The sequence below is a fragment of the Ipomoea triloba genome, chromosome 12 (assembly GCF_003576645.1).
Source record: "Ipomoea triloba cultivar NCNSP0323 chromosome 12, ASM357664v1".
Classification (NCBI taxonomy): Eukaryota; Viridiplantae; Streptophyta; class Magnoliopsida; order Solanales; family Convolvulaceae; genus Ipomoea; species Ipomoea triloba.
In genome coordinates this window covers 12,765,627-12,781,212 of record NC_044927.1, presented here as the reverse complement: position 1 = coordinate 12,781,212, position 15,586 = coordinate 12,765,627, and the positions used below count along the sequence as shown (strand labels likewise).

The window sequence follows — 15,586 nt, the reverse complement described above, 5'->3', positions numbered from 1 at the left end:
CGTTGCCGGGCGTTGAGGTCCTTTATGGCATCCACAAGTGCCTTTCCTGTTACCCGCGTCTTCATACTGGGGAACCTATCCTCCTCTTCTTTCGTTAATTCATAGTCTGGGGCATCCCATGTTGGGTCTGCTTCCAGTCTTTTTAAGAATGCGCGTGGGGGGCTGACGAAGTCATCATCATCATTCCTACTCCTTTCCGGATCGTTGGTGGGAGTTGTAAGACGTCGTTTCGAACCTGTGCATTTTAGAATATTTTTGAATGTCAGTATTCGTTTTACCGTGCAATAACTACAGTTTAAATTGACTAGTACTACAATGCACATGCATTCATCCTACAGTTTAATTTGACTAGTACTCCAGTGCACATGCATCTGTTTAGTAGTGCACCAACATGGTTTGGCACATAAATGGAGTTGCAGTCTTAAATTTTGCACAGATTGTGCATAAACGCCATAAATAAAACACACAGTGTAATAATTTCCAATATGCTGAAACATATATAATGGCCACTTAGTTGTCTGGTTTAAAACTATTAATATGCCTATGAAAATTAATATGCTTTATTTGTGCACTGTAATCTTTGTTTAATATAGTGTTAAAGTCTAGCTTTCTCTTTTTTAAACTGGAGAACACCTTTCAGTGTAGGCCCCAAATTTGTCATCATGTGGTTCAGAAAGCACGATTTGGAACATTATGGATGGGGACCACTATAACGAACCTTATACCAGTTTACCCTCCTCTATCAATTTTGTATTTTTCCCAAATTCAGTCTACCCAACTCCCGGTCTACCCACTCTTACATTTCTCAAATTTCAGTACGGGAACGAACCCAGACATAAACTACAATGGACGCCCAATTCCCAAATTCAAACCGGGTCAATTCGTCTGTGTGCTTTTGGAGCACACTAGACGGCAACCGATAGCATTCTTCCCGGCGACGGAGACTAGCCTCTGTGCATGTCTCCTGATCGGAGCCCTCACAGCCAGTTCATGATGGCCGAAGTCGATTGTCCATCAGCAACCACAGAAGGAAAAAAGAACCCCCCAAAATGAAAAGCGGAAACGGTCTAAACAAGGCTATGGTACTTTTAGAACCTGGTTGCGTTCGTGGTGCCCTATGTTTCTTCGTTGTCCATTTTTGTCCGGCCATTGCTCGCCCTATCTACCGTCGCGAATTGCCTGTGATCATTGCTCTCCGGAAGCTCGTCGATCGCACCCCGTTTTTGGTTTGTGGAAGAAGAATAATCGGTCGAGGCTTTCGTCTCCGGGTGGAGTTCTAGGGCCTAACGTCAGTGCGTTGTGATAGAGGAAAAGTCGGCTAATCCCTTTGTTCTCGAACGCGCGTCTGGAGCTTTTTACTGTTTTACCCTTCTACACTCATTTATCCTTCTAATACACGGTTAATTTCTCTAACCGGTCGTGAGTGTCTACTTCTAATCTGATCCGTTGAAATCTTAGATTGTATGGCAGCGATTTTGTCTTATTTCTCATGTAAGGGGGTTGTCTCATATGAAGTCAACCATATATATATATATATATATATATATATATATATATATATATATAAATAATGTTAGCATGGTCCTCCTATTTAAAGTAAGGACGGATCTCAGTCGTCCATCAAGGTTCATCAATGGTTGGTGATTTTAGTAAAAACAAAACATGTGGTCAATTTTATAATTATTGAACACTTTTAAGAGCGAGGTTCATTTTATAATTAATTCAAATTTGAAAGTTTATCAATGCTAAGATCCTAGCTTTTGATTTCTCAAGATTGATGGTGTGGTTGTGTCCACACTTTTCTCAGGGGATGTGTTCTCACCTAAACCCTAATATATAGTCTGTCTGTCTGGTTTATAGTTAATGAGACTTGACTGAAGTTATTTTTAATTTAACTTTTCATAATATTATATTTAGTACTAGTATTGATGGTTTTGTTGGGACCGGGTCCACTATAAATTGGCTTTTCATAATATTATATTTAGTACTAGTATTGATGGTTTTGTTGGGACCGGGTCCACTATAAATTGGGTACAGAAGTAGGAAAATAGTAGTTTTATTGCTCGCTGCACTAGGCCCAAAATAGTATAGACAAAGCCCAATATACTAGCCCAAATAATAAATAAACAATATGCATGGGGGATCGAACCTAAGCACTTACACAGAAAGTTAATACCACAAGCCACCAAGCTATGATGGTTGTTATGTCCTAAACATGATTCCCTAAGGAAGTAAAAACCCTTCCTTATATACTACACTTCAACTTCTTGATGTCGTTCATGTGAACGATGATCTAGACTATCCCTCTCCACTAACCACGAGTAACATGTCTTCATGCCACGATCCCATGCCAGGAGACACGCCACCCCTAACGGCCACGGCATGGCTGGAGGAGGTAAGCGAGCGGCCACGCCATGGGCAAAAGAGGTGGGTGCGTGGCCATGCTATTGCCGAAAGAAGTAGACGAACAGCCACGCAATAGCTAGAGGAGGTAGGCGAGCGGCCACACCATGGCCGAAGGAGGTAGGCGGATGGCCACGCCATGGCCGTAAGAGGTCGGCGGGCGTCCATGCGATGGCCGGATCAAGTCGGCGGGGGGCATAGTGGCACACCATGGCTGGAGGAGGCAGGCGGACAGAGGTAAGCGCAACCTTTTGGTGGTTGAGGGATGGCTAACCATGGGTGATCTCGGCCCCATGGTAGTGGCAATTTCCCTTCATTGTTCTGCTAGTCCAATCAACACCACCCCGGTACCTTTCGCCTTGGCCACCCTACCTTCCACCTTGCTAGCCCATCATGAATTCTTCCTTCTTAGGCCACCCCTTGAGCCAAGTCTTTCCCAATAAAATGGGTCATCGAGGTCCCATGGCTCCATCATAAGTCCTCCACTTTCTTTGGTTGTCTTGGATGGGCAAAGAAAGTATAGGCACTCTCAACCTTTTACACGCCTTGACCCTCTGACTCTTAGTGGTAAAAGTTATCCTCTCTTTTGGATAGCTTGGTTCTCGGTCGCTACAGCCTTCTCTCCATGATGTTCGTTAGGACAACTTAGCTCTCACATGTACCCTGCAAGAAAAAGAAATAGATTTTCCCCGCCATACCTTCATGTAGGCTCACTGAGACGCCTCGCCCCAATTGGTAACTTAATGATCTACCAAGAAGCGGAAAATATAAACCAATGAGATGCAGGATTTAAATGCATCAACCGTTACAAAGCAGGATAAGATATGTTGACCGTTGCGAAATGCGATAAAAATATATTGACCCTTGAGAAGCGGGATAATAATATGTCGATTGTTGAGAGGTGGGATAATAATATGTCAATTGCTGAGAAGCGGGATAGAGATATGTTGACTGTTGAGAAGCGGGATAATAATATGTCAATAGCTAAGTAGCGGGATAGAGATATGTTGACTGCTAAGAAGCGAAATAGAAATACATCGACCATTGAGAAACGAGATATAAATATCTCAACCCTTGAGAAGTGGGATAATAACATGTCGACCGATGAGAAGCAGGATAATGTATTGACCATGATTTTTTCTCCTTTCTCTCTCTCTCTCTCTCTCTCTCTCTATCTCTCTCTCTCTCTCTCTCTCTCTCTCTCTCTCTCTCTCTCTTTTCCACGCTTGCGTACCATGCCTTGCAAGCCCAAGTGATGATGCATACAGGCTGCCTGCATTGTGGACTCCATATGAGACGCGATCTTCCTATCTTGCCTTGTAGGCATGATACTTTTTTTTCTCCTTTCTTTTTTTTTTTTCTCTTTTTTTTCCTCTCCTAGGCCGCCTACCTTGCCTTGCAAGCCCAACCATAATCGATTTCTTTTTCTTTCTCTTGGCTCGCCTACCCTATGTTGCGAGCCTAGCACTGAAAATGAAAGGGTGTGAAGAGTAGTAACAAAATAATAAAAAGTGTTGTTTTGATTACCTTCTCGGCCTGCTTGTGAATCCATCACAATTGTTTCTAGACCGCTTACCGTGCTTTTCAAGCCCATTTGGGTGTGAAATTGTTTTATTACCTCTTCGGACTACCTACCTAGCTTGCAAACCCATTTGGGTGCTATTATTTACATTAGCATCTCCTGTCTAGATTGTGGAACTACCAAATCGCATCGGGAGCACTTATCTTGTCTGTGAGTCCACTATCGCGTCCATTTTTGTTATTGGCTACTTGCTTTGCCTGCAAGCCCAACAAGAAATATTGTAATATTTTTTTCAATGCAGAAATGTTTTTCTTACCTTTTTGGGCGCCTTGCAAGCTCACCAAGGTGTTATTGTTCGGTCCAGCGCTGTCTACACAGTCTGCGGGGCCCTTAATGGTTGGGGTAGGGTCGATACTTTCTTTGATGGTCTCCTCGTGAACGGGTTTGAGCTCTCTTCATGAAGGGTTCCCTCATCTCGGCCCTAGCTACAACGTCGAGCCCCTTGCACTAAGGCTTCTTCCTTGGCGGTACCATCCTCCAGCCCGTGGAGTGCTGAGTCAGTAAGAGGATGATTTTCTTGACTGTTCCAGTCAATGGCCAACTATCAGGCTAGGCTGGGCTGCACCCCTCATTACTGTTTCTCGGGCTAAAAATTGGACGCTAGGTCTGACTCACTCATCTGGACCTTGGGTAAGGAACCGACCCTCGCGAACCAGATCGAACCCCGCCTTGTCGGCTGAGGTGTTTTTAAGGGTCAAGGGAAAGTTCATTTTATGACTCGACTATTTCAGCATGTTAGGAACAAGTGTAAATTAGATTTTGATGACACCAAAAAAGACTTAGGAAATTTAGCCTAAATTCTTTTTGTTATTATAGACTTAGAATTTTCTTCAATATGGATAGTGAGAATGGTAATTCGAATTGCTAACAACGCTATTAGACGAGGAGTCAACTACGAAGAGTTCAAGTCGAAAAGTTCAGGATGAAGGATAGAAGAAGCCCCATGAACCAAAGGGTAAGGGTGCAACCCCCACTAAGAATGAGAAGGCCACAACAGAAGAAAACTCTTCAAACTTGCCTAGAGGTGAAGTTGTCAAGATGGCTAAGGCAAAGCGAAAGTTGGAAGTTGTAGAGGAAAGCCAGCCAAAGAAGACCTCTAAAGTTCCTAAGGCGCTTGTCACTAGTACAAAAAAGAGCATAGAAATATAACTTTCCGCTACCCTTTTTAAACAAAAGGGTCACGGTTTCTTTAAAAAGTGCATTGACTTTCCGCGACCCTTTCTCGCAAAAAGAGTCGCGAAAAGTAATTAATTAAAAAAACAAAACAAAATTTTCCACAAGCTTTCTTTAGAGAAGGGCCGCGAAAAGTAGTTAGATTTTTTACACTGAAAATAAATATAATCTTCGTTTCTCTTGCAACCCTTCATTTCACCACCAACCATTTCTCTCTCTAATAATCTATGTTTTACTCTCTCTCCATGCTATGTTCTTTCTCTCAATATCTTCTCTTCTTCTATTCATTTCACCATTTACCCTTCATTTCTCTCTTTTTTTTCGGAAGGTCGCTGCTCAGAGCTTCAAAAGAAAAAAAAAAAGATTAGCAGAAACTCCGACCAGCCATAAATCGGCCTCCAAGTAAAGAGACTCCTCCACCGTGATGCTGCATTTCATATATGTATTCTCCAAGCATGAGGTGCGGTAGCATGAGAGTCGGATGAAACAGATCTCTCAAATCTGTCTTTTCCATTAAAGGTGATACTTGAATATATAGTACCTTTCAGGCTTCATCTATTGTCTTTCTCTCAAATCTATCTCTATCATCTCCATTATTAAGAGTTTTAAAGCTACTAAGAATGGGCGACAACAACAGCTTTGTCAACTTCTATTATTATTTAGGTTTATTAGTAAAAAGTGACACCATTCTTGTATGGCTGGAGGAGGTAGGCGGGTAGCCACGCTATGGCCAGAGGAGGCAGGTAGGCAGCCACGCCATGATCGGAAGAGGTAGAGCGGGCAACCAAGCAATGGTCGGAAGAGGCAGGTAGGCGGCCACACCATAGTCGGTGGAGTTAGGCGAGCGGCTACGCCATGGCCAAAGGAGGTAAGCGGGTAGCCACGCCATGGCAGGAGGAGATAGGCGGGCCATAGCGGCGGTTGAGGACCGACTAATTGTAGGCGATCCCGTCCCCATGGCAGTGGCAGTTTGCCTTGATTGTTCTGCTAGTTCAAACAACGCCACCCTTCACCTAAGCCACCCTACCTTCCACCTTGCTAGCTCATCATGAATTCTTCCTTCTTAGGCCACCATTCTCGTCTGCCACCCCCTTGGGCCAATTCTTTCACAATAAAATGGGCCCCCTAGGTCCCATGGCTCCATCAAGTATATATAATTTATATATTTAGAAACTACATTTAAAGTACTATTAAACACGAAAAAATCAAATTTAAAAATAATTAAAAATTACTAAAGAAAATAAGCAATGGAAAAAGGTAGAGTTGATTTTACCAATAAATAGTAAACAGGAAAGAGAAAATAGGACAGAGGGTGTATATGGGAGGGTTTGGATGAGAACATGCTCCCATGTTAAAAGTGAGAACTTATTTGATCCATCCATTTAGGTAGATCGACGGTTGAAAGTTGCTGGAGAATCGGAGAAAAATGGTGATGTTGATTTTAGGAATAAGGTTCAAATTGGCCACTGAATGTAACCTAAAAGTGCAATTAGATCACTGAACCAAAAAAAGTACAATTAGGCCACTGAACATTCCAAATGTATGCAATTTCACCTGATAGCAGGTTACCATCCATTTCATCAGGTTACTTGCTTATGTGGATGTTGAGTTGGTATTTTAAAATAATTTTTAATAATAAACTATTAATGTAAGCAAGTAACCTGATAAAATAGATGGTAACCTGCTATCATGTAAAATTGCATACATTTGGAGTGTTCAATGGCCTAATTGCATTTTTTTTGGTTCAGTGGCCAATTTGAACCTTATTCCTTGATTTTATAATTATTGCAAACAAGTTTGTAATAATTATAAAACTGACCCTGTATTTTTTTTTTACTAAAACCTTCAACAATTGCCATTGATGAACTTTAATGGATGGTTGTGACTCTTCCTCACTTTTTACAGGAGGATCTTGTTCTTATTTGATCGTACCCACATAGACACAAAATAGACACAAATATACATACATACATACATACATACATACATACATATATATATATATATATATATACATATATATATACATATATATATATACATATATATATACATATATATATATATATATATATATCATATAATGGATTTCATTTCATACCAACTCTAACGAATCATCTATATCATTGTAACATTTATTAGGTATGAAATTGAATATTTATTATTGATTGATAAAATGAATTTTTATTATACTGTTCATTGAATCTCAAGCTTTAACAGTTTGCTAATTTGTAAATAATAGCAAATGTAGGGCAACTCGAACGAAGTTAGTCAATTAGTTGGTTTGATAATTACAATTTTTTAAGTTTGACTCAATTTCAATTAGACACTTGAACTTTAAAAAATTTAATTAACACAATTTGTTATGTTATTGCAAGTAATATTTAGATCAAATGTGATCAAAGTTTCACACCAATATTTTTTTGCTAATTAGATGCCTAATTGACATAATAATAATAATAATAATAATAATAATAATAATAATATTATTATTATTATTATTATTATTATTATTATTATTATTATCCAACAAACGAAAAGGGAAACTTAAAGGACAAACAGGACTGTACAGAAGAAGATATCAAGCAAGCTGGTTACAACTCCAAAACCATGAATGCTATTTTTGGAGCAATGAAAGAGGAAAATTTCAAGCTGATTTGTACAACAGATATAACTAAAACAAGATGGTAAATCTTATGAAATCATCATGAAGGAAATTACAAAGTAAAACAATCAAAACTACAAATGGTCCCGACACAATTCAAAAATCCTAAAATGGAAGAAGAAGAAAATATCACTCAATTTAGTATAAGAATTCTTGACATCTCTACAGCGGTATATAATCTAGGATACCCTAAACCTGAGGCTAAACTAGTAAAAAAGGTACTCCGTTTCTTACCCGAAAGATTCATGATGGAAGTCATAGCCATCAAAGAGAGCACGAATATGAATACATACAAACTGAGTGATCTGGTAGGAAATCTCCAAACATATGAGCTGGAGATACTTCAACACATAGAGCCTAGTACCAAAGGAGTAGCTTTCAAAATAAGAAAAGAACCATATTCAGATAATGAGATCAAAGACTTAGAAGAATCAATAGCCCAGTTGACAAAAAACGTCAACATAATTGTTGAGAAATTCAACAAACTCAAGAACAAAAATGACAAACTTCAAACAATGAAGATATCAACACATGATTAAACAGAAAACTGATGTTGCCAAAAGGAAATATGCATCCATTGTTAAGATAACATTCAATTTTTGTTGTTTAATTGCCAAAAGGAAATCTGCCTTTATTGTTAAGATATGGGATGCAATTCAAATCCCATTTGATTTGTTAGAGGAAGAAGGTGATGTTATTGATAACACACAAGCACCAATATGTACTGATAACATAGAGATAGCAGTAGAGACACCATTGGATGTTGAACACAGTGGTATTCGTCATTTTATGCTCATGTTTTTTTTTCCTACAAGATGAAGCTCATCTTGTTTTTTTTTTTGGTTGATATTACGGTTGGCAATGCCAATGCTAGAGAACAAGGACAACATGTTACTGATCATGGAGTCAAACTTAGCTATGGACCCCTCCAAAAGAAAAAAAAATACAAGAAAGAAGAAATCATTGGGTTGACATCAGCTAGATCTCAAGTCAACAAGAAGCATAAAACTAAATCTAAGTTTAAGTCCAAGTTCCATGAAAACTCTAATGAGCCAATAGACATAGAGTAATGTGATAAGAACATGTCGATTTCTATTTTGTGATAACAACATGTGAATCTGTAATGAGCGAAGCAGTAGTAGTTATCAAGCTGTTGATTATAATTTTGTCAAACTCTATTGTAATTTTTGTTTGCTGTGAAGTTGTAGTAGTTTGAAGTAGATTCTGAAACTATGTTATTGCAACGAAAACATGTTATTTGCTATTTATTTCCTTGTAAGCAGTATATAATCTAAGCATTATCATTTCTGTGTTGTTTTAGTATCAACTATTTCATTCAACCATATCATTCTAAGCAGTATCATTTCAGTATTAACCATTTTATTTCTTTGCAATATATAAACCAAGAAAATCAACTATTTCATTCAAGCTTCATAAACCATACAATAGGATATATTATACAATCAATAGGATATCTGGGCAACATTTTAACTCTATTTTCCCTAACTTCAACATTTGATACAGAACAAAAAAAAAAACACATTGCTAACACTAATATTATTGTCCAAATCAACACTACTTTAACAGTAAACATCAAATTAACACTTGATTTGCCACTATTCATGCTAGTGTTGCCACCTGCTCTTATCTTCCTTCTTAGTGACTCAATTTCTTCTTCACTTCGATTTATTCTCCTCAATATTCTTGGAATAATTTTCTTTGACCTTGAACACATTGGAGGATCAAACCATTTAATAAATTCACATCCAAATATACTGCCTTGTACATAAAATTGAAATTTTTACATCGAAATTTAAGAAAATTAAGTTTTTTTCTCACACTAACAACTAACGTTAAAAAAAACCTTACATTTGAACTTGAGCATTCCCAATATCTTCTCCCCAGATTATCATTTGTCCACGAAGTTTTCAGATTCAACACTTGCCCACAAAAATCACAATTAGGAATTGATATGAACTCACCATAATGATCAATTGTTTGATTTGATTGCCGGAAGAAGAAGACCTATCACCGATAATCGTAAATTGAGAATTATAAAAGTTAAATAATAAGGAAAATATATAAATGAAAAAAGTTATATTAAATGACAAATATAATATAATTTACGATCATTCGCTTTCGCATTATTCCGCTATATTTCTAATATATATATATATATATATATATATATATATATATATATATATATATATATATATATATATATATATAAATTCCTAAATATTATACAATAATATTAAATTATTAAAAATATTAACCAATCTAAGTATTTGACTTTCCCTAAAAGTCAAACAATATTACAGATTTACACTTTCTCTGTTAATTTTATTTTTAGTTACAAATTTTGGTTTAATTAATTCTAATTTCGGTTGAATTAACAGTTAAAGATTTAAAAATTTCAATTAATTTGATTTGATTAATCCAACTGAACTCCATTATATTTGTTTTGTTTTGTATTTTGTATAATTTTTTTTGGTTTTTTTTCTTTTGCAAATTCTATGGTCTTTTTTTTTTAAACGAAAAATACTTCATGTACTTTCAAAAAAATACTCAGACATTTTATTTCATTTATGTTTAATTTTTATTGGAGGAAGAAATGAATGAATGGATAAATATCATGGGGTCCTATTAAATTGATCAATCAAAACATGCCATAAGAAGTATAAAATGGGAGTAGAAAATGCTATTGAGTGTATAAAATGGGAGTAGGAATGGGAAGTACACGGTAGAATTACTCTTTTTAAACATTTTCATTCCCATCCTGATTCCTGGATAACTGATTCTGCCATTGTGGTGGTCAAATCAGTACGGAGTACTCCGTGTCTCCGTCATTCTCAACTCCTTCTGCCTTTTAATTAAACCTCTCTTATCTCCCATGGCAGAGCACGAAGAGGATCGCAAAGCTTCTACCATTTCAAAGCGCAAAAAGGAATCTCCTCCGGTTAGCGATCTCATTTTTAATTTTAATTTTAATTTTAATTTTAATTTTTTCTACTTTTATTCTATATTCTTCTGAAATTGGCTTTATAGTCGTATTACTCATATCCATATTTGTTAATACAGTTTGTGGAGGTGATCTGCGACCGCACAAAAAAGACATGGAGGTTTGCAGCCGGGACGGAGGCCAAATTTGCCGTCAAAATGATAAACAGCAAGCTTGATTCCAGATATCAGCTGTCGCCTGGATCGCATATTGAAGCGGTCAAAGACGGCGAAGAGTCCGTAATATTCGGCCCCAATGCGGTGCTCGTCAATTACGGCGATGCTTGGAGTCTGCGGATTGCTACTGATCCTGCCGGTATTTTTTTTGTTTTGGGTTTAAATTTAATCTATATTTACTTATTTTCCAGTTAAAATATTATGTGGAGTACTATAGATGAATATAATTCAAAATTAGGTTAACTTATGAATAGGTCTTGGGAAGGCTAAGCAGGACAACACGGTGGTGATGGGACAAGCATATCATCCCCCGACCATGGTATGAATTCCACTGCTCTTTGAATTGTTGCTGTTCAAGTACTCTCTCCATTTGTCTTTGAAGAATTTTCTTTGATGAAATTACTAACTTCAGTGAAGAAATTGTTAGAAACAGTATAGTGGAACTGAGCAAAAAAGCTTGTAATGGAGAAATCACATTAAAATTTTCCAGATTGGTTCCAATTGTGAACCACATCTGTATTTAGATTGGTTGAGGGGGATCTTAGCTCACAAACTGAGGTTCCAAATCAGTGGGTGCAAATGCCTAGATATAACTGAAAATGGAAGCAGAGAATGAAAGACAAGTGTTGAAATGATGACTATGTTTTTTTAATACCAAATCCATAATTCAGATATCAAAACATTGGTGTGTTGCCAAAATGCTGTTGTCTTACTTAATTCATTTCTCTAATCTTGTTACCTTTCCACTAAGAACAAATTATTCTATTGCAATATTAACAAAAACTCAATAAAGATATGGAAGATGATTTGGTAGGAAACTTGAGTCTCTTTTTGCACATCTATTTTCTTTATAACATGTATACAAGCTGCTTTCTCAACTTTGAATTCTCTCAATTTATGGACAATATCAATGTGAAAGATGATTTAGTTGGAATATTGAGTTTCTTTTGTCACTTCTGTTTTATTTATGAAAATGTGTGCAAGTTACTTCCTGTTCCCTCCCGCCTCCTCTGAAATTCCAGCTCACATATAAAACTTGAATCTGTATCCCACTTTGTGCATCACCCTAAACAGTTGACAGGCTTTTTAACTAGGACTGTAAATGAAACAAGCTGATAGGGTGTTTGAGCCATGCTTAATCAAAACCAAATAAACAAGTCCTTTGAAGCTCGGTTAATCTAAGATAGGAAGAGGTTATTAGTCTTATGTATGATTAATTTTTTATGTATTTGGTTATATGTAATATAGTGTGTGAATATAGAGAATAAAGTTAATTTTTGTTTTATCCCTTGACATTGTATTTTTTTCACTTTGATCCTCAAGTTCAAAGTCAACTAGATATGACCCCAATTGTTGACAATGTGCTACTTTTGGTTCTTCGTTTGGACTAAAATTGACACATTTTCAGTTGGGGACCAACCAACCAAATCTAGTCTTTTTTTTTTTTTTTTTTTTTAAGCTCAACAATCAAAATTGGAAAAACACAATAGTCAAGGAATCAAAATTGGAATTAAGTTGTGAATTTAATAGAGGGGGGTCAAATGAGAACAAGGACCTCCGGTAAAAAGTGAGGACGGATTATAGTCACTCATCAGGATTCATCAATAGTTGAGGGTTTTAGTAAAAAAAAAACACGGAATCAATTTTATAATTATTGCAAACGTTCAAGTTTGCAATATTTATAAAATTGACCTTGCCCCTTTTCCTCCTAATTTTTTTTAGCAATCCTCGACCGTTGATCTACCCAAATGGATGGATCAAATCAATCCTCAGCATTTTTACTTTGAGAGTTTCTCACCTGAACCTTCCCCTATATATAGAATCAGGTACAGAAAAGAACTAGGCTTCCCGTGAGAAAGAGTAATCTCATCCGTCCATCTAAAAATGAGGAAATTAAGGAAAAAAAGGAATGATAGTTTTGTAATTAGTATAACAATTAGATTGTTGACAATGCCTTGTCATCTAAATCTTTCCATTGCTCATCTATCATTGTAGTTGGTTTCTTAGAGTCCCCCACTACTGGTTTCTTCAAATCATTCTAGGTTAGAATAACTTTCATCTTAACTCCAGATGGAAAAGCTACTTCCTGTCAAACTTCGTGACAATCGACATCTTTGAAAATTGAAAATAATTTTCAATTGCTCTGATACAACTTATTAGAAATTTAGAATATTAGATTGGCATTAGGTTTGCCTGACTTACACTACTTTACATGTTCATTTTTTGCTCATGTTAGTTATAGTCTCCATGACAAATTACTTTGCTTAATGTGTTACTGGTTTTCTAGAGAAGTTGATAGTGTGCATGTACAATATATACTTCAGTTTATATATATATATATATATATATATATATATATATATATATATAATATTTCATGTATGGGGAAGTAACTTTGTTAGTGCAAATTCCTCATTCCCTCTTATATTTTTTTGGTCATTTTTGTTTTGAAAATTGAGGATTATGTATGATAATTGATAAATTATTTTAAATTTTGGTCATTTGATAGGGATTGGATTACCAACTTACAAAGAGGACATCACAAGGAGCTTCCAAGGCCTTATACATCGGAAAGATATTGCTTGCATTTATGTTTATATTTTTGTTAGGTGCAATATTCACCTTGATGCTGGAAAGCCTTCCGAAGCTATCGTCAACATAGTAATGAAACCGGATGAAAATGCCAATCTCCTTACCTTCATGTGTTATTTATCTCACACTCAAAACCATCGTATAAGAATTTGTCAGGTATGAGTTAATTATTGATCAATGGATAGTGAATCCCTTGTTGATTGTATAAATTCTCATGTGTGAATATAAGTGTTTTGTGATAATCCTATCTTGTTGAATGCCATTATTAGTAATAATAAATATGTAATCAGACATGTTGAAAAAAAAAATATCTCAGAATTCTTGTGCAACATTTCTTTATGGAGAAAAAAATATGTTGGAAATTGAAGTTTCAATTATATAAGGGAAAATATGATATTGGATCATTGGTATGTGCTTTTAGTGAAATTGTAAGTCTTATTTCGACAAATATATTCAAAGGTGAGGGGAAAACTTTTCAATCACAAGTACTGTCAAATTCAGTTCATTTGATATTTAAAAAAAAAAAAAAAAAAAAAAAAAAAGAAGACATACTTTTTATTCTGTGTAATTACTATCCAAAATCTTGACTTAATCTCGTAATGGGACTAATTGGACAATTTTGTCATATTTTGGGTTAAATAGACAATAGTCAAATTTAAGTTTTGTTGACCAAATCATTGCGTGAGCATTATTATATCCAAATCTAGGAGCATTTCCAGATTGCAAGGGATGGGTAAAAAGTCAAATTGTATCTCCAAATCACCATCCCGTCATATTTTAATGTTCTAACTTGCGGCAAATCGTCGACAAACGACATATTTTGGCGGAGGTGAATACTGCCACACCTATACATACGACAAATGTGAAAGGAGAGACAATTTTACTTTTCTGTCATTGCTTATTTATATAATTTCAATTGTATCTTTTATTTGTTTTATATGTATTTTTTTATTGAAATAAAGTACAAATAAGTCATTCAACTATTTAGAAAAAAATAATTAAGCCATTCAATTCAAATAAGTTCCAAATAAGTCTATGAAACATGAAAAATGTTACAATTAACTTTTTTAATGGGTAACTTGCCAGTTTATGCTAACTAGGATCGCGTGTATTTTTAAAACTATTTTTTTTTTCTTTTCATACTTCATTTTTTTTCTTGCTGACTAGGATTGCTTCCTTCTTGTCATCTTCTTCGTTGGCAGCAACATCTCTCTCCCTCCCCCCTCTTCCTCTCTCCCAACTCTGCCTTCCTCTCCACACACAAACTTCAAGCTCAAGTGATGATTTCATAGAAGCAAAACCAATTCCCCAGCTACTTTCCCAACCCAGTTTTCTTTCAATCCCCTCCCTGACGTCTCTCCACCATAACTAGAGCTACCACTGCTGCTGCTTAGCCAGTCTGACGACTCACAACTCCTAAAGGTTTCTTTCGTCCTCACCAGTTTACGACTTGACTACATTTTTCCCCGTGACAATGGCTCCGACGGGATTTTCATCATCGCAGTCTTCGTGCACGAGCACGACTTGGTGTTCTCACATGTGGATTTTTTTGTCAAAGGAGGAAATGAAGATTGATGTGTTTTCCGGTGAGGACGAGGGAAGACGTGTAAGAGTTGTGACCCCTCAGAGTGAATATGCAGCGACAGAGGCAGTGGTAGCTCCGGTCATGGTGGAGAGATGCCAGGGAGAGGATTGAAGGAAGACGGGGATGGGAAAGTAGTTGGGGGACTTGTTTTGCTGCCATGAAATCATTGCTCAAGCTTGAAGTTTGAGTGTGGAGAGGAAGGCAGAGTTAGGAGAGAGAGGAAGAGGGGGAGAAAGATGTCGCCGCCAACGAAGAAGATGACGATAATTATTTCCTATGTTTGAGAAATTAATATATTTTAGAAGATTATATGATAATATATTATTATTACCTTTTAAAATATGATTTTTATGGTAGTAATAATTAAATTATTAAAATCTTAAAATATTAATATTTCTACATAAAT

At 36.3% G+C, this 15,586-nt stretch overlaps 1 protein-coding gene across 1 annotated transcript; it reads left to right on the top strand.

The window, feature by feature from the left end:
* The first annotated feature begins 10,592 nt into the window (after nucleotides 1-10,592).
* LOC115998529 lies at nucleotides 10,593-13,957 on the top strand. The gene is made up of 4 exons (XM_031238112.1): nucleotides 10,593-10,785; nucleotides 10,908-11,142; nucleotides 11,258-11,322; nucleotides 13,513-13,957. The coding sequence occupies exons 1-4, from the start codon at nucleotides 10,720-10,722 to the stop codon at nucleotides 13,663-13,665; spliced, it is 519 nt and encodes a 172-aa protein (XP_031093972.1). The 5' UTR covers nucleotides 10,593-10,719; the 3' UTR covers nucleotides 13,666-13,957.
* Nucleotides 13,958-15,586: the final 1,629 nt, after the last annotated feature.

Excerpts from the sequence above, each read along its gene's own strand:
- LOC115998529 (XM_031238112.1), top strand. The coding sequence starts at position 10,720 with ATGGCAGAGCACGAAGAGGATCGCAAAGCTTCTACCATTTCAAAGCGC. Across the intron at positions 11,143-11,257 it reads GATTGCTACTGATCCTGCCG|GTCTTGGGAAGGCTAAGCAG; the intron begins GTATTTTTTTTG and ends ACTTATGAATAG. Across the intron at positions 11,323-13,512 it reads CATATCATCCCCCGACCATG|GGATTGGATTACCAACTTAC; the intron begins GTATGAATTCCA and ends GTCATTTGATAG.